The 24,661-nt window shown below is 40.8% G+C and overlaps 3 protein-coding genes across 9 annotated transcripts; 2 read left to right on the top strand and 1 right to left on the bottom strand.

Moving 5' to 3' along the window:
• The first annotated feature begins 1,212 nt into the window (after window positions 1-1,212).
• LOC136541668 (uncharacterized) lies at window positions 1,213-24,156 on the top strand. The gene is made up of 5 exons (XM_066533676.1): window positions 1,213-1,306; window positions 22,244-22,998; window positions 23,123-23,237; window positions 23,361-23,687; window positions 23,773-24,156. Exons 2-3 carry the CDS (start codon window positions 22,285-22,287, stop codon window positions 23,207-23,209), a joined length of 801 nt encoding a protein of 266 aa, XP_066389773.1. The 5' UTR covers window positions 1,213-1,306; window positions 22,244-22,284; the 3' UTR covers window positions 23,210-23,237; window positions 23,361-23,687; window positions 23,773-24,156.
• On the top strand, window positions 1,731-12,322 carry LOC136541667 (protein FAR1-RELATED SEQUENCE 4-like). Of its 2 annotated transcripts, none has more exons than XM_066533675.1 (12): window positions 1,731-2,349; window positions 4,558-4,815; window positions 6,056-6,150; window positions 6,279-6,790; window positions 6,864-7,246; window positions 7,386-7,849; window positions 7,936-8,203; window positions 8,298-8,635; window positions 8,725-8,796; window positions 11,150-11,227; window positions 11,326-11,400; window positions 11,480-12,322. In XM_066533675.1, the coding sequence occupies exons 2-12, from the start codon at window positions 4,590-4,592 to the stop codon at window positions 11,903-11,905; spliced, it is 2,937 nt and encodes a 978-aa protein (XP_066389772.1). In that variant the 5' UTR covers window positions 1,731-2,349; window positions 4,558-4,589; the 3' UTR covers window positions 11,906-12,322. The 2 variants fall into 2 exon arrangements, with proteins under 2 accessions (XP_066389772.1, XP_066389771.1); XM_066533674.1 differs by lacking the exon at window positions 1,731-2,349 and adding an exon at window positions 2,894-3,284.
• Window positions 12,630-21,141, bottom strand: LOC136541665 (uncharacterized). 6 transcript variants are annotated; one of them, XM_066533669.1, is made up of 22 exons: window positions 20,716-21,140; window positions 19,998-20,050; window positions 19,698-19,903; window positions 19,297-19,339; window positions 19,062-19,133; window positions 18,919-18,965; window positions 18,187-18,253; window positions 17,908-17,985; window positions 17,616-17,799; window positions 16,554-17,228; window positions 16,288-16,443; window positions 15,781-16,192; window positions 15,592-15,684; window positions 15,344-15,484; window positions 15,196-15,231; window positions 14,988-15,107; window positions 14,818-14,909; window positions 14,614-14,664; window positions 13,792-14,114; window positions 13,533-13,716; window positions 13,327-13,446; window positions 12,630-13,231 (listed from the first exon to the last, which is right to left on the bottom strand). In XM_066533669.1, the coding sequence occupies exons 3-22, from the start codon at window positions 19,717-19,719 to the stop codon at window positions 12,983-12,985; spliced, it is 3,165 nt and encodes a 1,054-aa protein (XP_066389766.1). In that variant the 5' UTR covers window positions 19,720-19,903; window positions 19,998-20,050; window positions 20,716-21,140; the 3' UTR covers window positions 12,630-12,982. The 6 variants fall into 6 exon arrangements, 5 of the variants coding, with proteins under 5 accessions (XP_066389766.1, XP_066389765.1, XP_066389767.1 ...); XM_066533668.1 differs by having other exon boundaries at window positions 19,698-19,897; XM_066533670.1 differs by having other exon boundaries at window positions 15,344-15,451; window positions 19,698-19,897.
• Window positions 24,157-24,661: the final 505 nt, after the last annotated feature.

The raw sequence follows: 24,661 nt of genomic DNA, 5'->3' as shown, positions 1-24,661 counted from the left end.
GGGAAGTACCTAAAATAGCCGACAAGAAATAATGAATGCAGGTTTTATGTAATGTGGACAATGCTTCGCTACATCGGCGAAAAATCGGAAGAAGCCGATAAGTTGGTGTGTATAATCCCTATTTCATTTATGTCTGTTAATCATTCAACAAAATGATTTACTGATTCCTCTTTAGATATCATCTTTTTTGAACGACAGCGCAAGAAATATAACCACAAAAAGATGTTAGACATGGAGATCGTCGCGCTGCAATCGGAGCAGGTAAAATTCATCTTAGCCGAGGTATTGGAAAAAGATAGAGTATTTTTCATTGCACAATCCATGAAGTTCAAGGACCAGTATGGCCCAGAGCGGCTCACCAAATTATTGTAAGAAGTCCGAGAAGCATTGCACAATCTGTGAAGTCCGAGAACATTTCTTTTTTATTTATTTTGAGGGATCGAGATCTTGATAAGAACATTTGAACTGTAACCGTAACATTTGTAATGTTTAATATTGATGGACCTGTCGTCTAGGTAGAGTATATAAAGCGAAATCCGATTCCACGAAAAAATATAAATTAAAATAAATTATAAAACAATAAAATCCGAACGTGACATCACTGTCGGTTAGCAGAAACTGACAGTATTGTCGTAAACATCACTGTCGGTTAGCAACAAACCGACAGTGATGGTACTGTCGGCTGGAGTCACAAACCGATAGCGTTGGCTTAGCCATCACTACCGGTTCTATCACAAACCGACAGTGATTCGTATGATAGCATTGTCGGTTCAAACATAAACCGATAGTGTTGGTGAAAATGAACTCTACCAGGTGGTCTTATGAACCGACAGTGTTGGTGAAACTGAACTCTGTCGGTTGTGTAGAGAAACGGCAGTGAAGTTGAAGAATACTGTCGGTTTGTAGGAACCGACAGTGATACCTTACCCTCATCACTGCCGATATGGTTGTGCCGGTTCAAAATCCGACAGTGATGGGATAGTTTGAACCGACAGTAAAGTGTAATTCTGACGTAGTGGACCCATGCCATCTCCCACCCTAGTACATGATGAAAAAGAACCTGTGTACATTCTGGCCTATGGAAAGAGAAAGAAGATGACCTCATCGCCATCCGTTGTCGAGAGTCCTCATCCGCGACGCCGCCGTCCTACCAGGGGGTTAGGAGGACCCTCGAGTTCTACCTCAACGACGGCACCAAGACGGACTGGGTCATCTCCTCGAGTACCTGCACCTCCACGACGGGACTCCTCTCGTTACCGCACTACGGAGAAATACCTGGAAGCTTACAAAGAAGCATGCTCTCGCAGTACGTGTCGTCACTACCTATTATTAATATATACCTCACTACTAGCTCTCTGCAATGATTCTTCTTTTTATTTTTTTAATAAGTTGTTTGAGAACCTTAAGCTCCAACGAAGCATCTACGTACGTTAACCGCATTAGTAAAATAAAATTCTAGAAAGATATTAGAAAAAAAGGTCTGGCCATCATTTATATATACTCTTATCATCAATGATGATGTACAATATCCATTAAATCTATTTTGTTTATTATTCTTTTTATAAAAAATTACCCACCTCTGAAACTATGAAAAAATATATCTAAAGTAACCTCTTCAATTTGTATACGAATTACCAACATCTTTTATTATATGAAACATATCCAAAGTTAACCTAGAAATTGCATCTAAACCACCTACCAACCATTTTTATACATAATCTAGTAACCTCTTAGATGGCGTTTGGATAGATGGTGGGTAAGGGAAATGGAAATATAGTAGGATAGGGAGAGGTGGGCTGTCGATTGGGAAAAAGATCGGAGGCCCAGTCCGTTGTTTGGTTACAATCGGGTTTGGGTAAAGGTTAAGTGGGCCCCATGAGTGAATAAAAAAAAGAAACCCACCTTATCCATTCACCAGGCTCATCCCCCACCCCCACGGACTGCTAGTGGCGCCAGAGGAGCACCCAGGAGGCACGCTGCGGCGAACCAGAGCAAGCGAGCGGACGACCGGGCGCAGCGACTCCGCGGAGCGGAGACCCGCAGCGTTGGCACGGCGGCGGGATGAGCTCTGCGCCGCACTGCAGGCGGCGTGGGCATCGCATCCTCTTATTCCCCTCATCAACCTGCTCTGCAGCGGCTGCGATGCAAATCTCGTCTTCGGCGGCCTGCGCGACGAGGCGCCATGGCTCCGGCAGCCGCGCGACCAGGCATGCTGTGGCTACCCGGAGTCCCCGTCCCTTCGAGGAGAGCCGAGCAGGAGAAAGTGGCTCGGCCGTCGCCGTCACCAGCCAAGGAGCTCTTATCCAGATCGTAGCCCACCTCTATGGGATACGATCACTCGGAAATGAGGTCTGCATTTGCCTATCCTTTTCCCTCTCTATTTCCCTTTCTCACAAACCAAACAGCGGTTATGATTTGCAGCTTGCCCCATGTCCCTATCCCAACCTTACATATAAATTATTCACTTATACCATTCTTAGAACAAGGGAATTTGGTGTTTCTGCCCCTACCGTATACTGCAATGGTGATTTTCTAATAATTAAAAACTACTCCCTCCGTCCTAAATTATAAGACGTTTTAATTTTGGAAAAAGTCTACTTAACTCATCACCTTTCATACATAGTCTACTTCACCTCCCAACTATGAAACCGTCTGTTTTACCCCAACTTTCTAAAATAGACGATTTTAGAAAGTTAAAGGGGTAAAACAGACGGTTTCATAGTTGGGGTGAAATAGACCAAGTATAAAAGGTGGGGGTTAAGTAGACTTTTTTCTTTTAATTTTTCTAACTTTTGCGATGCATATAGATATATTATATTTTATATATATATATATATATATATATATATATATATATATAGGCCAACCCTATTTAGTACCCGGGTACTATTGAGTTATTCGGTACCCAGCGTCTTGTTCCAATAAAAAAAAGGATTCGGGCGTGCGCGCCTTCTTCCGAAAAAACACCACCGTGCGGTTGCTACTCCGAGCAGGAAGTCAATATCCCGGTTAAACACCACCGTGCGGTTGCTACGCCGTGCGGTTGCGGCCGCCCTGGCCTGACGAACGAGCGGGAGCCCTCGCCGTGCGCTCGCCGTGCCCCCTCCCGGCCTCGCGCGCCCACGCCGGCCTCACGCGCGCCATACCCGCGACCCAGCTGGCCTCCCGCGCCGCCGCGGAAGCCCGACGCCGCCACCGCTGCCGTCCCCTCCGGCCCTGCACGCGCCCGGCGGCCGGCACCCCCCGTTGGCCAGCGCCCGGTGCCCTCACCATCGGACAGCGAGGTCAGACCATGACCTTCTCTCTGTTTATCCTGTAGCTGCCCTGCTGCTGCGTTCATTTGCTTCATCTCTCCATCCTGGTTTCCTTTTTGCCTTACACGATCCTGTATGTTATCACTATGTAGTAGCATATACGTTCTTGATTAGTGCGAGATTCATTCGATGCATGAATAATCTGTGCTACCTTTGCTTTGGGGCCTAATATTGCACTGTAGAATCTTGGCTGTAGCAGTTGACCTGAGGATTTCGCTTCTCATTCATTCAAATCTTGCAACTTGATGTGCTTTTGATTGATTTCCAGTGACTAAATTTGTCACTCTATATATACGGATTGATTCACCAGTTTCCATGGATCAGCTATGAGGTCAAACTTTTGTCCTGATATTTTTTGTCAGTCGCTATCATACCATTAAGTTGCTTAAGGGAAAGAAAGCACCTTTCCGATACTAAATGCCACCATGGAGTCATACTGATAATCTTAGGTGAGGGGCACTTGCAGGGTAGTAAAGTCAGGGGAGGGTAATCACAGTTGATTGTTATTGACACTTTATATTTACTTTTGGGGTAGGGTAAATCACTGCTGGAAACCTTAGTCCTTGGATCTTCTCTGTTCAACATGTATGGGCAAGCTTTGAAAGAGATTGCAAGTCCAGTTTGGTTTTTCTGAATGTCACTGTCGCAAAAAGCGTCCATCAATTCAATAGGATTGAATGAACCGGCTCATTCAATAGGAGTGCATCCTGTACAATTTCTGGTCCATAATAACCTACATGATCATAAATTTGTTTTGGGGATTAGATTGTGGTATGAAAAATGAATTACATGTTCAGTGAATGGGACAGGCTCTTATCGATTCTTTTCCTGTTGATTGCATCCCCAATTTATAGATGCACTCTTATAGATTGTTGAACCAGTTCATTCAATGGGACTGATTGTTGACTAATTTGTGGAGATTAGTTTCTGCTCTGTGCATACACGTGCCATGTCTGAAATGACAACTGATCCCAATCAACCCAATTGAAGCCGGAGGTAGGAGCAAAGAAAGCAACATGGGAAAGAGAGATGGAAAATTAGATTTATAGAAACAATCCGATTGTTATGAAGGAAATTTATGAATCTGCATGCATCAATAGGCAAAAAAAATAATGAATTGCATAAGGAAAGAAAAATATAAGAGATTGAGACAAGGAAAGGAGAGGTGTAGGCTTCGAGAGTTTTTGTTTCCAAAATGTTTGACATTGAGTAATGATGAAAAATATGTACAATTGTCTTGAAGGGCCCTAGACATTTGTTGATCAGTGAATAAGGATGGCAACGAGAAGGCTGCAATTTGATGAAGTAGGAAAGAATAGATGTGTTGCAGAGATGAACGAAGAGGGTGTCGCTGTTGAAGAGGTGACAAGATGCAATATAGGGATGCAACAGGTTGACACTCCAGGCTGCAACTTTGTCTACCAAGGAATCCAAGGGAATGGTTCAAGTGAAAGAAGCACCGAAGGAAACCGCACACCGCAAGCATGCTGCCAAACCGAGGGTTAGTGTTTCAGATTTCAGTATTTTATTGTTTCAATTTTCAGTCTGAATATTTTCAGTCTTCAGTTGTGCTCCCTCTGAATTTTTCTCTCCACTATTTTGCTCTGTATTTCAGTCTGCAGTAATTTTCATTGCTGTCCAATCCTTCTTCGCAGTTGAATGTTACATTTTTTTTCCAAAGTAGACTAATCTGGGACCCACTTCAAGTGTTTCCTTGTGTTACTATGCTCCGTCATTGTCTACAGCAGATAACTTCAGTTCAGGTTATATGTACCACGAGTAATGCTAAAAGTTTCTGTTCTAGGCTTCTTGCAGCCAGAGCGCTCTTCCCTTTTCTGTCAGTGAACAAGAATCCATAATAGCAATATGGACAGTTCAGTTGTAATTCAAAAATCATTTTCCAGCACAGTATCTGTTGGCTACTATGTTTCTGGTGCCTTTTGACTGAAAAAGAAAGGAACCATCTCTGACTGCAAAGTTATTCAGATTCAGTAGCATGCATGTACCCAAGCTTTCAATTACACTGCAATTCTCTGGTTCAGAAATTGGTGCTCGATGGCCATAAATTATTAAATTTTTTAATTCTATCAATATTTATTTTATTGCTTGCATGATTTTTTTCAGTAATCGGTTCAATGATTTTGTGTCAGTGGTAAAAGGTGTGCTGGTTCTAAACTTTTGGTGTTTAGCAGCAGTATCTGTCTTTACAGTATTGCTTTTAGAATGTCCATTTCTGATCAGCAAATAGCACTTCTTTTCTTATCTTTGGCTCTATCTTCCTTCCTTTTATTCTTTTTTTTTCTTGGCCTCCAAGATGATAAGTTTCAGTTAGCTTGCCAAAAGGAATCGGAGTGGTTGGATGTGTACAGAGGGCACGTGACTTTTCCTGTGAGTAGTTGCGTTTGGGCAGAGAGGGAGATTCTGGTTTGATTATTTTGTTACTTGTCAATCAGTTTTTTATTGCTCTGCATAGAAAATCTGGTTGATTTTATCATATTTTTCAAACATTGTTTCTGTGCCGTTTTATATACATATATCCTACCGATGACGTGTTTAATTATGATTGGCTAAAAAAGTGGATGATAACTGTATCAACTATCAACCGAGTGATGGGTAGTCACTCCCAATAATAATATGCAGTCTTTTTTTTAGAGGTGACAGATACAGATGCAGTTAGTGCTTGGTTATTCCATTTCAAGGTTTGTACAGCTTCATACATTTTAAGCTTTATTCTCATTCAGGTCAAGAAGGACGTAGCATAACTTTGTTCTCACCGCCTGAAACTGTTGACCCATCAGTGATTGTGACACCAGACGAAGAGCATAAATACAGCCATGTAAGTGTAATATTGGCCTTGCCGGTAATTTGAGTTGAGTAGATCTTAAAAACAGTCTATTTGTTTCAGTAGTGTAAATGGTAAGCATATAATTCTGAAATGGTTATGAGAATTATTTTTTTGAACAGAAAGAAAACTTGGACCAAGCTTTGATTCCTAAAGTGGGTATGTGCTTCAAAACAGAGGATGAAGCACATAAATTCTACTGTACATATGCTGAGAGGGCAGGTTTCCAGCCAAAGAAGGCTAACAAAACAGATTATACTAGGTACTTAAGGTGCAATAATTATGGAATAGGTAAATACTACAAGGGGAACGAGGCAAAACGCGTCAGGGGCAAGACAACAAAGAAGACATCATGCCTGGCATTCATCAAGCTAAAGTTTAGATGTGACAAAGAAAATAGTGAAGAATTTGCAGAGATTACAGATGTCAGACTGAACCATAACCACGTGTTGCTCCCAAAACCTACAGAAACAAAACAGATGAGGGCGCACAAGTACAAGAATCCTTTGCTTCTAGAATATGTTGATGACTTACAATCAAATGATGTCCCTAACCATAGCATTAGAAACATATTAAGAGATATGCATGGAGGTGAGGAGAATATAGCGATGACAGATCGAGATTTGGAAAACCGGTGAGTGGCAAAACATAATATATTTTTCAATTCTTATCGATATGTGATGAGCTTATGTACGACTAACCTGCAGAAAGACGGCTAATATGAGGGCGGAGCATGCAAATGACGTCAACAAGCTGCTGGAATTCTTCAAAGACTGTGAGTTAGAAAACCCCCAATTCCGCTGGGAGGCAAAGGTTGACTTGAATGGATGTATACACAGCATATTTTGGAGTCATGCCAGCATGCAAGGGGAATATGTAGATTTTGGAGATGCAATGTCATTTGATACAACCTATAAAACAAATGTTTATGATAAACCACTGGCTATGTTTGTTGGCTCTGACCATCACCTCCATAACACTGTTTTTGGATGTGCACTACTCGGAGATGAAACAACGGAAACATTCGAGTGGGTTTTCAGAGCATTTAAAAAATGCATGGGAAAAAACCGAACAAGATGCATTCTGACAGGTATCCAATTTTTTATATTTTGCATAAGTTTATTTATATGATAAATTTAGTTGCTTGGAATAACCAAGTGTAATGTGGTTTCGTGATATACTATCAATTTTCATGATTTAAATGAAAGCATGTGAAACAAAACTTGCAGACCAAGATTCAGCAATGGAAGCAGCAATCAAGAAGGAGTTTCTAGGGATAACTCACAAAATATGCAGGTGGCATGTAGTCAACAAGCTATCAGCCAACCTGAATGAATTGTATAGCATGTATGAGAAAGAAGACTTCAAGGAAAAATTTAATTCTGTGCTAAACCATCCACTAACACAAGGAGAGTTCGAGGAGGCATGGAAGGAACTAATAACAGAATTTAATCTAGAAAAAAATAGTGCACTTCAGAGCCTTTATGATCAACGCAGCAGGTATATCCCCGCGTATTTCAAAGGTGAATATTGTGGAAGAATGGCTTCTACACAGCGCAGCGAAAGCACTAATTTTATAATGAAAAAATGTTTTGTGGGAAAGAAAACAGCATTGCACCGGTTTGCAAAGCAAGTGCTGAATTTTGTGCATACAAGGAAGATGAAGGAATCTGCAGAGACTTACCAGGGAACGGTAAACAAATTTTGAACCCATAATATAAGAATGCATTATTGGTTTTAGTGAAATCTATAATGTAGGTGTGTTGTTTTCTGATGCAGAGCAAGACGCTTACGAAGAGCAAATGGGAATTTGAGATACAAATGGGAAGAATTTACACTAGAAATGTGTTTAAAGACTTTGAGAAGAAAGTAGTAGACTGCACTGCATATAAAATTGAGGACAACACTGAAGCAGGAAGGAATTGCTACCTAGTATGTCACACAAACAAGACTGCGAAGATAACATGGGGGCAACACAAATTCAAAGTAAGGGCAGACAAAGAGAAGGGTGATTTCAGTTGCGAGTGTAGAGAATGGGAACACACAGGTATCATAAATATTTGAACATTAGTTTTTGATCTCTTAATCTCGTACTGGTGTACTCTGCTAAGTCATAAGGATGTTGAAATCGTACCATGTAGGCCTATTTTGCGTGCATTTGCTGCGGACCTTCATTCACATTCAAGTTGATAAAATACCTGTGAAGTACATTTTTAAGCGATACACCAAGTTTGCAAGAAATGAATTGGCATTTAGCAGGGAAGACAAGCTTTTGACAGGAGCCGATGGCAACACAACAAGCTATAGAACAAAGTTGCTACTGACCAAGAGCACAAAAGTTGTGCAAGCAGGTACCATGTCGAATGCTGCGTTCCAAAGAGCAATTGAAGTAATGGATAGCCTGTTCAACGAAATAAAAGACGTCCCGCATGATATTGGGCCAAATTCAAATGCGACAGGAAGGAATACAACTGGACAGGTATTTGAATGGTGAATTGAGAGTGTATGGTAATGGTTCCAAGTTATAAAGTTTTTTACGAAAATTGTGGTAATGTTGGTGAAACACAGGAAACATTTAGGCAAGATGATAGGGAGAGGGGGGGTCAGCATGATGTGCGGGGGCACGAAGAGGGTACACAGGTAATTGATTTTTATTTGGGCCATCCAACAAGGTGGCATTGTTTGGCTAGATAATATGTTTTCAGTACCATTACATGTGAAATATGGTTTCAAGTTTCAGAGTCCGATCAGTTTTGAAAATTTATTTTGTTGTGAGTAATATCCTATTATTTCAGTTATTCAATATGCTATTCTATTTATTCTTGTTAATTGTTTGTTGTCTTATCTTGAACTTGGAAGGTTCAGTGTTTCATATTTCAGTATTTTATTGTTTCAATTTTCAGTCTGAATATTTTCAATCTTCAGTTGTGCTTCCTCTGAATTTTTCTCTCCACTATTTTGCTCTGGATTTCAGTCTGCAGTAATTTTCATTGCTGTCAAATCCTTCTTCGCAGTTGAAAGTTGCAGGCTTCACTGGCCGTGACACACCAGCAACATTTCACAATTGAAATTGGGGATTGAATTTTCTTACATGGAAAAGGTCACCGTCCAGTAGTTGCAGCAACTAGTTGGCAAATTTGACTTGAAATCTCCCGCTCGTTCGTTTCTTTTTTAAAGCTTCATCAAGCTATTTTTTGTTTTCTGATCTTTGCTCGTGCTTGCTGCTAGGAGAGACTGAACAACCGTTTTTCAGCAGTGACCCATCCGTCAACAGCTTGTTTGGTTTTTTAGAACTGTAGATAGCTGCTGCTCAATCAGTTTTCAGTTGGGGTGTTTTTTTTTTCGTTTAGCACCGTGTCTGAAGAAATGCCAATGCTGACTTGCCCAGAACTCAAACATGGTCCATTTCTTCACACACGAACTCCTCTGTTGTTGCTGCGTGTTGGTTGTGCTTTCGTTTGTACAAGTGTGAACCGTTTCATTTCTTTTTTGCTGACCCACTTCAAGTGTTTCCTTGTGTTACTATGCTCCGTCATTGTCTCCAGCAGATAACTTCAGTTCAGGTTATATGTACCACAAGTAATGATAAAAGTTTCTGTTCTAGGCTTCTTGCAGCCAGAGCGCTCTTCCCTTTTCTGTCAGTGAACAAGAATCCATAATAGCAATATGGACAGTTCAGTTGTACTTCAAAAATCATTTTCCAGCACAGTATCTGTTGGCTACTATGTTTCTGGTGCCTTTTGACTGAAAAAGAAAGGAACCATCTCTGACTGCAAAGTTATTCAGATTCAGTAGCCTGCATATACCCAAGCTTTCAATTACACTGCAATTCTCTGGTTCAGAAATTGGTGCTCGATGGCCATAAATTATTAAATTTTTTAATTCTATCAATATTTATTTTATTGCTTGCATGATTTTTTCAGTAATCAGTTCAATGATTTTTTGTCAGTGGTATACGTGTGTGCTGGTTCTAAACTTTTGGTGTTTAGCAGCAGTATCTGTCTTTACAGTATTGCTTTTAGCACTTCTTTTCTTATCTTTGGCTCTATCTTCCTTCCTTTTATTTTTTTTTCTTGGCCTCCAAGATGATAAGTTTCAGTTAGCTTGCCAAAAGGAATCGGAGTGGTTGGATGTGAACAGAGGGCACGTGACTTTTCCTGTGAGTAGTTGCGTTTGGGCAGAGAGGGAGAATCTGGTTTGATTATTTTGTTACTTGTCAATCAGTTTTTTATTGCTCTGCATAGAAAATCTGGTTGATTTTATCATATTTTTCAATCATTGTTTCTGTGTCGTTTTATATACATATATCATACCGATGACGTGTTTAATTATGATTGGCTCAAAAAGTGGATGATAACTGTATCAACTATCAACCGAGTGATGGGTAGTCACTCCCAATAATAATATGCAGTCTTTTTTTTAGAGGTGACAGATACAGATGCAGTTAGTGCTTGGTTATTCCATTTCAAGGTTTGTACAGCTAACTCTTCTGTCGTTGCTGCGTGTGTTGGTTGTGCTTTCGTTTGTACGAGTGTGAACCATTTCAGTTCTTTTTTGCTGAATCTCAGTTCAGTTAATAGAACCATGATGTGTCCTATACCTTGCGTCTCCGTACAATAGGCTTATTGCATACTGCAGAGGCCATCACCTCTGTCTCCATTTGATTTTTTTGAAGGACCTGCTTGGATAGGGTCTTGTTTGTTCCGTAAAAGACTGCAAAGTAAATAAGCTGATTAAATGGTGCCATAGATATATGGATGCTGTCAGTCTCTAGGATTTTCACTGGCTTGGTGAACCGCAGACACCAAGACCGAACTAGTACTTTGCATCCTTTGGAAGAGAGTAAAGTTATTCAAAATGTCATCTAGAGATTGTCAGTTATTTAAAATGTCTTTTTTTAGTTTGTTCCGGATATTAGTGTGTTTCAGTTTTTTTGTATTGTGAGTATGCTGTTATTTCCATGGTTTTCAGTATGCTATTCTATTGATTACAGGGGAGCAGGCAAACAAATAATGCACTTGGCACAGTAATTGACATATGTCATGATCATGTTGATAGAGTATCAGCAGAGGTAAATTCAAATTGGATGAAACTTGGAATTGGAGTGCATATAATAATTGTATGTGTCAAATTTTAACTGACAATGAGTAAATGATTATTGAACTGCAGGGAGTTGGAAAAGGAAGATGGGATGGGAGAGAGAATAGGGAGTCCAGTGTCCAGAACACTATAGGAGCACACAATGTGAGATAATCTGGGCAGTCACTAAAGAACTAATATTATATTATGGTTGAGCAAATTTTTATGATAAAAACATGGACAGGTCGGTGTAACACAGGAGACGGGGATTTCAATGGATCGACCACCTCAAGCAAAGACAAAGGGACGTTGCAAGACATCATCAGAAAAGAATAAAGTCACTCTTGGAGCACAAGGAGAGAAGAAGGGAAACAGAAGATGCAGCGTTTGTCACCTCTATTCAACACATAACTCAGTGACATGCCCAACGTTGGAAAAGAATAAAGACCGCCTTGAAGCGAAAAAGAATAAAAAGAGGGGCAGACCTGCAGGAGCAAATAACAAGAAAAACAAGTCTGATCATGGAAATGATAGAAACATGCAGGAGGAAAGGCCGATGGAAAGGAGGAGGCAGTTGGAAGACCGTTCTTACATAGAAAAACATAGAAATTCAGATGATGATGATGAATATGTTGATGATGAAAATGTTGATGAGGCTGACCTAGTTTGAAAGTTAGTCACAATATGAACAGTAATTACATGCATACAATTGTGTATTGTTCAAGTAAACAACACGCCTTTCCATCTCCATCTTATAATCAATTACATGCATGAGTATTTATCTAACACTTATAATTAATTACATGCATGAGTATTTCACCCTTAAAAATTGTGTGGTCCGCAACCATCTGTGGTCCTTGAATGCAAATATTCTTTTTTACCATGCCTATTTCTGGCACTTCGCAACTGGATTTGGCACCCCCACGAGGCGATGACGATGATATTGACCGGGCGATTGGCGGATGGCGTCGGCGGCCACAACATTTACCTTTCAGTACATCAATGCACTTATTGGTCAAATTGTTTTGTCTATTTTATCTATTCTTCCGATTCTTACTTGTTGCCTCTTCCCCTTCCTCCTCTACCTCATCCTGCATGATTTTAATCAGCACCTACTGTTACCTCTCACGACCTCTATATAATATTCCCTTTAACTAACTAAAGCCTTGAGGATCACCACTCACCTTGGTTATCTGACCCTTGGTTGATCCATTCCGTGCCAAGAGTGGTGGTAACTCGCCGTCTACCAGGCATAGGTCCTCATAAATTTGTATTCCATGCCAGTTCCGCCAGTTGAATACATCTTTTTTCTTTATGATTTGAAACTTTGTTAGTATACTCATCACAAAACTCACAATCAAAACAAAACAAAATGGATTCATGCAAGCTATTACCTTCCCATCCTTTCCCTTGCCGATGCCCATTCCATTTTGCATTTTGTCTGCAATTTCATCCTTACAAGATTCCTTTCTAATACCCTCCATATCGTGTTGTCTGTGTACGAATGACTAACCAGGAAGTAGCAATGAAGTAATGTGATATGGATGCGTACTTGCAACCATTTGGTCTTGTTCATGCCTTCTTATAAGCACTCTGTAACATCTTGTTCGCACTCGCGCTGCTTCCACAGGCCCATGCAGGGGCGCAAGACCATGTCCGCGTGCTCATTCTCGTGCATGCCATGTCTTGATATCATGCATTGGCATAGGACCAAGCCATGGTCACACCGGCACAGGACCAAGGCGGGCTATAAAGGTGGAACCCGAATTGGTACACGTCTCCAGTTTGCAAATTGGGGGAATTTGCGGGGTGCAGCTAAAGATAGTGCAGCACAAAGGCGTTCCATGAGTATTTGGCCCATAGGTGAATGATATGTATCCCATGTGACCTCATTGTTAGAAGTATAGTTCATTGAGTCTAGGACATCGACACGGGATTGGCCAAGATTGATACAATATACAGACCAGTGACTAAGATGAGAAACCGGAAGAAATATCTGCAAGATGTGTATACGAAAGAAATACGATTTTAGCAGTATACTACTGGGATGAAAGCAAGAAAGAAAAAAGAATGTACTCGTGATACACATACCATCTTTGCCTTTTGTAAGTCAGTCGTGGGGAGGCATCGCTTGATAGTTTCTAGTACAATGTCCTGGCTGCACTGAGGCTGAGTTTTGTGAATACTGAAGGAGTCTGACTTAAGAATATCCTGTACAGTATGATTGGATTGTTATCAATGTTGTAATCAAAAAATAAAATTTGAAATGATTAGTTTGAAAAATGAGGGAGACGTACCGAGACAAGAGGTTGTAGGAATATTCTGAACCCATGGCATTCAGGACGAACATTAAAGTCATCTTCAGCTATGCATTTGACAAATGCATCCATGAACACAGGGTCTATGAATTTCCCAATACCAAAGGAAAGTGTAATATCTCGGCCAGTCAATGACTCTGTCCCAAAGTGCATCAAAGTTTTCCTGAATGGAATTCAATAAGCATTCTGGAGTATGGAAGGAAAAGAATAAAAGCTTGAAAATGAAATCAGAATGAACCTTTTCAATGGAGAGTCATCTGCACAAAGGAAGGCATGCATACGCAAAGAAAACTGTAAATTGGGTGGAGGACGAGACAAAATGCCATGCTTGAAGGGTGAATAAAATTTGGATGGCTTCTTGGTTAGTCTCTTTCCAGGAAACTTGAACATAGGCAGATCATCTAGAATCGGCCACTTTAATGCAGAAGTGGTGTCTTTTCCGATTGTTTTGTTACTGCATGCTTCAGGAAGTTCAGGAGCATAAGGAGAGTTATGCTCAGAACGGGAATGGTGGGAGGCAGATGAAGTAGGAATAGTTTCAGTATAAGAGAAGCCTTGTGGCTAAAAGAAGAAAAAAAGATAAGATAAGATTCTTGATCAGTATAATATAAAACTTGAAATAAAAGACTTTAGATTTATTGAGAGAACAAGAAGCTAAGTCAGTAAAATAGCAATGAAATAATAGTGTGCATGTTAAAAATCAAAAGAGGGGCTGACATTGAAATTGGAATTGAGACATCCATGATTAACTGAATAACAAATAGGAAAATGAAATAAGGTATAGTGGACAAATAATTGAATGTTCAAATAAAAACAGTAGAATAGTATTAGAAAATTGTTTTACAAGTTCAAAATCAAATGAAGGGTGCTGTCGACATTGACATGTCAATGAAAATGACTGTGCAGTAAATACAAGACAAAAGGTATCCCTTTTCAGATGAATCAGAAAACCAGAGACTTGTGGCAGTAAAATGTTATCTAGCAGCATACAAGATGGTGCCAAAAACACAAGCATGTATACAAAACTAATGTTATTGAATTAACAGATAGGTGCACTTACATGAATAATTCGGCCTCTATGTAAAGGAGGATCATTTTGTACCAACTCAGTCTACCAAAAAGAGAAAAATCAGGAAATTAGAAACAGATGCCACCTCAGGAATATTGAAACTAAGGAAATGATAGATGCTGTATAAATGTAATTTAGTTGTTAATTTAAAAATAAGGGTGGAATTAGTTTTGGAATAACGTTAGACGGACTAACATCTGTACGGCTGGTCACAATAGACGATGATTGTTGATGGCTTGATTGGTCCATTGTTGACAGAAAAAGTGGGGAATAATCGAACCCATAGGCTGAAAGTACATAGGATGAAAAATAGCAGACATAAAATTGAGGGAAAAACTATGAAACAAAAAGAAAAGCATGGTAACCGTGTGGAGAAGGTGTTGGGCTGCCGTCTTCCGAGGTGGTGCTTCGAACTGGAGCCATAATCGGAGTGTGAACTGGACTGTTAGGATGAACAGTAGGATCATTTGTGACAATGAAGGAACCTGTGTGGACGAAAAGGAAATAAAATATATAATTTTAGTTTGCTGTAAGAACTAAATTGTAAACAAGAAAAGGAGGCCGTGGACATACCTGAGGTGGGAAAAGAGTTAGGAGCATGTGAGAAAACTGAAGTATCAGTCAAGAGAAATCATAATAAAGGATAGTAAAAAAGTGATGCAGTTAGCACAATGGAACAATAGTCGAAAATATGAGGAAAAACAAACTATGAGGGGTGCACCAGAAACATCTTTTGAAGAGGTGCGCAACGGTGCAGTTGATGGACGAGGTAAGTCCTCAGAAATGTGAGGGGGTGATACTACACAATGAACAGGGGAGCCAAATGGGCCTGTAGGTGAAGTGGGGTTAAATGAACTAGGACCTACAAATGTAGAAGACAAGAAACATAACGAAAATGACATAACAAAAAAAATAGAAATAGCAAGGAATGGAGATAAAAAAGCATGCAATCGGGGAAGTAGACAATACCTGGAGTGTTGCGAACGGGTGATTGTTCATCAATCTGACTCCGAAGTAAAGTACCAGCAGAAACAAAGCTACCATGAGAATAAATCTCATGACCTGGGCATAAATGGAAAAATTGTGTGACTATATTTGATACGTAGCAATAAGACACAGTGTATGATAACAAATCTATCAACTAAAGCAAGAGTTTGCCTGGCATTGAAGGCGGGGTACAATGGGCTGATTCACGGGAACCATGATCGTTGCGTGTATGCATTGTCTTAGAAGTGTCACCTGGAATGTTGGTGTCCCGGGTTTGTGATGCCACGAGTTCATGAATGAATGGACGACATTGATCAGCTAACCGAAACTGGGCTCTCACAATGTTTGCAATAGAATTCTCAATGGACCTTTTGTTCTGAGAGAGTGTGTGATCAAACTCAGAAAAGAAACCCCGTACTCTGTCTCTATGCGAGCCAGTCAGATCATCTAGCGGCTCAAATAACAAATCCAGGAGGCGTGGGATATCTAAATTGGGTATTACTGCCGCAGGAACATTTATGTTATGACAGGGAGCACCACGGACATCTACAGCAGCATAGCAGGTGGTACTCCATGGCTTGAACTGTTAGAGATATCATTGAAGTGAAGAAAACAAGCTTCTTAATAATATGGTTGTAAAAAAGAAAAGGAATATAATAGATAAGATAGCTGACTCACAGGTTGGACACCAAAAGCATGTGCACCCTGAGTGGTTATAGTTGTATCAGCAACAGTTAAGCGATCTATTAGAGCATTATCATAAAAGGTGAGGCGTGGAGTCGAAGTCCGGTCCACCAATGAGACAGGGTGGTCAATGTTGTCGAGATAGTATACCTGTTGACAAAAAAGAAGGGGTGAAAAAAATTGGCACAGCCATACATTGTTAGGTGGTAGGAAAGCTGCAAAAAATAAATAAAAAGATGGATGGATGAAAAGAAATTTACTAGCAGGAAAATGGCACAGCCATATATGTTTTGAGTGAGTTGATTTTTGTCACGATCGTGCCAGCTGCGAACAGCTATCTGGAGATCATTGAATACAGCCTGGGACCAGTCAACAACTCCGAACAATTGGTGATCCATTGTCCTCTTGATGTCAACTGAACCAATGGTGTTACTGCTGCTGGGAAGTAGAAACCTGTTGCAAAGTATCATGAAGAAGCATCTCTTCATGAGGGGGTTCACATTTCCCTTTAAGATCTCTTGTTGCAGGTTTGATATATGTATGTCACAATCTTCAGTGAGACTTTGGTTAAGATCAGAGATAAGCTGCTGGCGAAATATGATACCTTCCTTCCATGAGTATTGCTTGAAGGTTTGACTACGTATAGGCAAACCAAGAACCATGCTAATTATTTGTGGCGTGATCGGAAGGACCTTGCCTGCACCAATCCTAATTAGCATACGATCAGGGTCAGTGTGGTCTAATAGCCAGGTTAGCAGATTCTTGTTCTCTAGAGCATCGATCTTCATTCTCAGCAAATGACCAAACCCATCAGCTTCAATAGCAGCATATTGTTGTGGGTTCAACAAGTTAGTGGTGAAAATAACATCTCTGGGATTACACCGAACATTAACAATGGAAGAACTGCTGGTAGCTCTCTTTTTCCTTTGTCTTGCCTGGGACAAATAACAAGAATTTTAGAAATGGTAAGGACAAGAATGGATAAAAAAGAAGAGACACTCGGAATTCTGAGAAGCACTATAGAAATGATAAACTGATGCATGGGTAGTCAAGAAGAAGACAGATTTCTAAAAAAAACTAATAAATGTGGAAAGGGATGTAGGAATGATAAACTAATGCGGGGGTAGTGTAGTTGAAAAAAAATTAGCAGGGGTAGTAGAAAGCAAAACAGATATAGAAAAGTAGAGATTTGGCAACAAATACATGATAGTAGATTTGTGGTATATTGAAGGAAAAAACAAACTAGTGATACATACGAAGAGGAGCTTTAGAATGATAACTCTTATGAAAAGAAAGTGCAGAAGTAAATAAATGGTATACACCTCTGTACATGCACCGGTCGACAATCCTGCTCGTGTTTGCCTAGTTTTCCTCGGACCAACATCCTTAGATTTGTCGATGTGTGAGGATGAACGGGTGTTGGGAATGGGCATGAAGTCGTCGTCATCACTGTCGTGACCAGCTGCAGAAGGCAACACATGCTCTGGTCGAATATGATGCTCGAACCTAAAAAAGGCCACGAACAGATAAACTTTAACAACAGACTAAGAATTAACATTAATCGGTGATTCTCGGAAATAAATAGAATTATAATAAATTGAAATACATATGAACCTCTCCTGCGAGCTCTCAAAAACCACCCTCTTAAGGTTACACGGGACCCTATCCACAGTACGCTGAGCAGCATGAGTCCTACAAACAAATAGGAAAAAAATGATCCATGAACTTTTGGGAAAAAAATAAAACCAGGGGTATAGTTAAATAGGAGATAGAAGGAGATTTTTGTGTAGCATGTTAGTACAGAATATACAAATTGGAAGAGTACACTGATATGCCTCAGACGATTATGATTGGTGGGAAATTTGGTACACAAGATTGTAAAGAAAACAATACCTTCTGTGAGAGTGGTCACGGGAATGAGGTGCTACCGCAGGGGTCTTAGAAGGGGAATGCCTTGCATCTGAATACCAAAAGGACCAGACAAGGAAAATAATAAACAACAAAGGTAGATGATTTTAAAGAATAGAAAAATCTTGTGAGCTTTCAGAACAAGATGAAAAGTGTTAATTAACACAAGGACAAGCTGAAGTGGAATGAAAAGAATAATGGAAATTTAAGATAGCAAAATTTAAAATCCATGAATATTAAATTATTCTCTAATTATGTGTACATACATCATATCATATAAATATAAATAAAAAATTCATAAACAAGATTAGATAAGCTGTAAATGAATATATGTAATATTATCTAGTCATTTGTAAAATACTAACTCCATATTGCAACAGATTAAAATTATAGTACATCCATTCCCCTTTGCACCTCTATTTGGTGGAGGCTAGCTTGGATATATGCAGGCTACTGAATCTGAATAACTCTGCAGTCAGAGATGGTTCCTTTCTTTTTCAGTCAAAAGGCACCAGAAACATAGTAGCCAACAGATACTGTGCTGGAAAATGATTTTTGAAGTACAACTAAACTGTCTATATTGCTATTATGGATTCTTGTTCACTGACAGAAAAGGGAAGAGCGCTCTGGCTGCAAGAAGCCTAGAACAGAAACTTTTAGCATTACTCGTGGTACATATAACCTGAACAGAAAAGGGAGGCGATGCAGAGGTTGTACCAGGAGAGGAGGGTAATCTCTCGTCTTGTCGCAAAGGGACCTCATACCTAAATGGGCAATGATCACATTAGCATCATCGTACAAAAAAAAAGCAGATACAACACATGAAAAAGGCCACTAAAATAAAAAAAGCATGTACTGACCGCTGTTGAGTGCTCTCAAACACAAGCCTTTTTGGGTTGTCAGGCATCTTATCAACTAGCTCCAACCGGAATCTGAAGACATTGAGTCAGAATCTAATTAGAATACTGCACTCATATAGTCTACAACTTAAAATTACAAACTCAATCCACATAACAATGTAGTTGCAAATGCTGACTCAATGTGAATGTCTAAAATAAGATAAGTAAAACATAATGGGGAAATGATAAAAAGAACCTTTTAGTTGACGAACCAGGGCCTTTTCCGGCATGGGCATCCTCTGCAAATGCAGAATAAATAGAATTGATTTATGAAACTATAATCACGCCATAAGTAAAAACATACGTGTATGATCTAAAAAACACAATGCAAAGCTGAATCAATGTGTATGGTTGTAAGAAACCAATTAGATCATCGCATAATGAATTAGTGAAGTACAACAGGATGTTCAAGAATTATATCTGCATAATGCTTACCAAAACTAAAATAAAAGGGAAATTAAAAAATGAAATGGAAACACATTAATCATTCTTTAACAAACAGTAACCATATCAGGGAATCTAAATAGTCAAGCAAATTTGACACTACCTTAATGGGGCATCAAAGCGAGATGCATGAATAAGGAGGGTAAAGGAAACCTGAGGGACCGGGCGGCTCCATCCAAAATGATGCAAGCTCGGCAATCAACGTGTGTGTTCGGTGGCACAGCGCTGTGGGGCGGCGTGGCGGGAGGCACGGAGGATAGATGGCCAGCGGCGCAGCAGCGGTGGTACGGAGAGGGAGCGACGGGCGGTGCCGGCAGAGGGAGGGAAGGAGACCGAGTGGACGGGAGAGGGAGCTGAAACTTAATATAGAAAAATCATATTGGGAGAAAAATTAAATATCATAGTTAAATGGCATGCTATTAACATGTACTAGAAACCAAGAAACAAAGATACCTTGCGTGTATAGAAACCTATTGAAGCCACAAATCACATTTCAAGCCACGAATCTTTTGTTGCAAAAAAAAAAAACATTGTAATTAGCCAGATGAAATTTGCAAGATCAAATCTTTTAGTTCAATAGACTGAGCAAATTTATCAACAAGCATAAATAATACATAATAAGTCAACACATCTGTCAAGTGCACAAAAGCATTCTACCATACAGAAAGCTGAAAGAGCAACAGCTGGCCGTGGCTAAGTGATGAAAAAACTCTATATAACATGAATGCTAGAATTTGAATGCAATGGAGCTGCTGCTCTCTTGCTGAAAAAGAACGGATATAATAAGGCTCCAGCTGGTATGCAAATGATCATATTAAATTGATGAGTCAATAGTAGGAGACAAACATCCCAATAGCTATTGGCGTCGTCGACATTGGGGAAGCTGGTGACCGACTGCTGGCTGCTGCAAAATCCATAGGGCACATCGTGAATGCAGCAAAAACTTGGTCCTCTCATGCGTCAACTTGATCACTGACCCATAGGTTATCTATCCACAAATGGGCTAAACAGTCATATCACCCGTCCAATTTACTAAGCACGACGGTGGTGAGGAAATCAGTTAAGCACCAAGTCCACCGTTCCCCAATCCGAAACGCGCAACACTTCCAAATCCCGCACGAACACAAAAATTAAAACACAGATGAGGAGGTGCAAAGGCGAGGCCGCTCACCTCGACGACGGTGTCCGGGTCGGCGGCGTAGGACTGCGCAGGCGTAGGCTCGGGTAGGACGAGGACGGGGTAGAGCGGAAGCGCGAGTGCAACTGACGCGATGGTTGTTGCCAGCAGCAGCGATAGTCGCCGGAAGGGCAAGACACCTCCTTCGGGGCCACGTCCGCGGTCCGCCTCGCCGCGACGCCTGATCCGCTCGCGGGCGAGGGCGATGGCGAGAAGGTGCTGGAGGAGGAGCTGGCGCTGAGAGCTGCCGCCGCCGAAATCCGAAACACCGAACCGGTGAGGCGAGGGGCGGGGGCAGCGCCGGTGACTGCAAAAACGTGGGCGGCTGGCCAGGAGCTCAGTTCAGATGCGGATTGGAAACAACTGCAAAAACGTGGGCGGCTGGCCAGGAGCTCGGTTCAGAACTTCAGATGCGGATTGGAAACAACTGCAAAATAACGTGGGCGGCTGGCCAGGAGCTCGGCAAGGAAAAAAAAAAGGCTGGGCCGGGCCTGGGAGGCTGAACGAAAGGGTGGGCCTGATAGCATGTACGGTGGTGGTGCTGGGTACTGAATAGCTATTTGGTACCCAGGTACCATATAGTAATACTATATATATATATATATATATATATATTAAAAATTATGAATCTAGTAATGTCAAAACCCATCTTATAATTTAGGACAGAGTAGGTATTTTTAGAAGGTAAACAATACTTATTTTAAATAGAAAGAGGGTTTCACTTTTGAATAAAAGGTAAAATTATAGCAATGAATAAGATCAAATTGTTAAAGTCAAAATCTAGATACATGACATCACAAGATATGGACCACAACAAGAGAGCCACCAAAATTTACACTTGGGTTTCAAGTAAGGCCCTGTTTGTTTTCCTCGGGAAAAAGTTTATCCTTGTTACATCGAATGTTTAGACACATACATGGAGTATTAAATGTAGGCTAATTATAAAACTAAATGTACAGATTGAGACTAATTTGCGAGACGAATTTTTTAAGCCTAATTAGTCCATGATTTGACAATGTGGTGCTACAGTAAACATATGCTAATGACGGATTAATTAGGCTTAATAAATTCGTCTCGCGGATTACTGATGACTTCTATAATTTTTTTATTACTATCCGAACACTCGATGTGACACCCCATGTGACATTCGATGTTACACCCCTAAACTTTAGCATCTGGATTTAAACACCCCCTAAATTCATATTGGAAACATATAAAGTGACATGCAGGATGGACAGAAACTACGGACATGTACAGAAAAAATATATAAAGTACTTGGTAAGTTAATTACGACCAGTATAAGTAACAAAGTATATATACGTGTAAATTGCATTAAAATGAATAAATAGGCAAACATACATAATTAATTAGTCCGTGGTGTTAAGGATGAACTTTATACTTATGCCTCTATTCTAAGATTCTAGCAGTGGTTGGTAGACTAGTTCTTACCTAATTGATCAGTACTATCACGACTCTGTAGAATCACTACAGCATTTCAACTCTAACTTTATCTCATTCTCAGGTGAGGCTGCAAATGATACGTGGCTTCTCCGTCGCCTAGCAATGGAGTCACTGGACGACCTCTGTTTCGTCCATACGAAGATACAGAGTTTACAGCACTGTGCATCACGATCTGTTTCCGAGATGCAAACAAGGACGACTGCTGATCCTGATGAGAGAGCAGATAATGTTTGGCAGCACTTCACCAAGATACGTACAGAGGATCCTGATATGGTGTACACAGTGTGCCACTGCTGTGATAAAGTGTTCAAGGCTCATCCCAAGAAACATGGCACTTCTCACCTCACCAGGCACATTCACACATGCTCCAGCTGCACTAATCGTTCCACCGATGAGGACCGTGAAATGCTGCATCGCCTAAGCACAGTGCTCGACAATCCCTATGAGCAACAGAATATGAACGAGAAGCTTCACTATCAAGAAGACCTCACCCAGCTTGACCCATGGGATCTCAATCTCACCGTCATCACTCCCTGGTATGTCACGTGCTCATTGAACCGGCAGACACAAGGGGGCTTCTGGAAGGAGACAAATAAGGAGTTCACCGCGATCCGAATGGAACAGCCTCAAATGCAACAGTGGTGGAGGGAGACCACTGTGATCCAGATGGTGGATCTGTTGCAAATGCAGGTGCCGCAGTACATGGGGCTGAGGAGGACCCTAGAGTTCCACCATCAGGACAGCAACAAGACAGACTGGATCATGCTCGAATACCAACAGGTCGATGATAACAAGCCCCCTGCTCTGTTTCTCCAAGTAACAAGGATCACTCACTCGCTAACATCAGAATCAAACTATATTTAGAGATGACATTTTGTAGCACCATTGCCATGCTTTCGTTTTTATTATGCATGCTTCATTCATTCGTGCTTACTTGTAGGGGGACATGGTGATTCGCAAGGTATTCCACTATGACAAGGATGCGGTCTCATCTGCTTTCAGTGAGTTGGACAGGTGGTTGAATTGAGATGGTAACGATCAAGAGTACTTCAACGGTAATATAATACTTCATTAGCCGCACATTTGAACATTACTTCTTTACTTTCTTCTTTTTTTTGAGGAAATAACCACAACTACCAAGTACCGAACTAATATTCCCTGCTTTTTTTTCTCGTTAGGTGAGGGCGTGAACACTACCATTACCAATACCACGTCCAGTGATTACATGGAAAACGTGGTTGATGGGAAGCGCAAGAGGACTTGTTCTGCTTCGGGCCGCAAATTAGAAGTTTGGATGCACTTCACCAAGATTTACAACAAAGATCATGGCCTGGTGTATGCAGTGTGCCACCATTGTGGTCGCTCTACGAATGGCACCTCTCACCTGTGGAGGCACAACAAGAGCTGCGCAAACAAGTGCCTTAGGACAGAAAATGTAACTGACGCCACTACTGAATGGGAAGCAGAAATCTGGCCACTGTTCCTAGTCTTGGAGAACTATGGAGGTTGGTTTCAAATCAAGGACATCTTCAGTTTACTTTTACTATGTTTGTCTCTATTATACATACTCACTTTTGTTCTCTGGTTCAGAAACAGAGCATCAGCCATCAGGGACGTGCTGAACCTAGGAGCCAAGAAGATGAGTCGGCTTGCTGGGGATCGGTGGAATGGAGGCAGTACAGTTACAGTGGAGCTAATGTGCTCATCGAGCGCGCGCGCTCCCTTTCTGTCTTTTCAGCTTTGATTGAGGTTTTATTTTGTCCTAATAACAAAGTTGGTGTCTGTGTGGCTCACTTGTTGGCTTCTGACCTTCTGTCTTAGATAGTCTTAATCTTCTTTTCTATCTATTCCTACAATGTTTAAGTAGCTGAGACCTACGGTTGCCTGATTTTGATGTATGAATTATGATCAGGGATGTAATATCTTTGAATATCTGGGAGAAATGGAGGTCGATTTTAGAGATAGTAGAACATGAACAGATGAACTGAATTTAGTCAATTTCTGCACTCTGCAGCCTTAGCTTTTGCAGGGACGGTAATTCGTAATACCACTGTGTTTTTTTAGATTTGGAGGCAGCTTAAGCTCGTACAGGAACCCGTGCTCTTATATCTCCACTCCCTAGCGGGCGTACTAGCTGTAAACTCTGTTCAGATCAGAAGACTGATCTGCTCTCGACTGCAATCTGATGCTGCGCGCAATGCTCTTCATGTTTTTAGGAGCTCAATGGTGGGCCTGTTTGGTGCTAGAACTGTGTTTCGGTGTAGGTACACTGGAGCAGGATTTACAACATTTATTTATGGATCATTTTCCACCAAAATGTACAAAAAAAGAATATGTACAGGAAAGCGGCCCACACCATGCATAAGCGGCCCACGACAAGCACGGTGAGCCTGGGCCCATCAAATAAGTTGCATCATACCCATTGTACATTGAGGCCCATCTAGAAGAAACTATTTCTTGTTTCTAAGACATGGCGAAA

Source organism: Miscanthus floridulus, chromosome 3, assembly GCF_019320115.1.
Source record: "Miscanthus floridulus cultivar M001 chromosome 3, ASM1932011v1, whole genome shotgun sequence".
Classification (NCBI taxonomy): domain Eukaryota; kingdom Viridiplantae; phylum Streptophyta; class Magnoliopsida; order Poales; family Poaceae; genus Miscanthus; species Miscanthus floridulus.
This window is presented reverse-complemented; position numbering and strand designations above follow the sequence as displayed.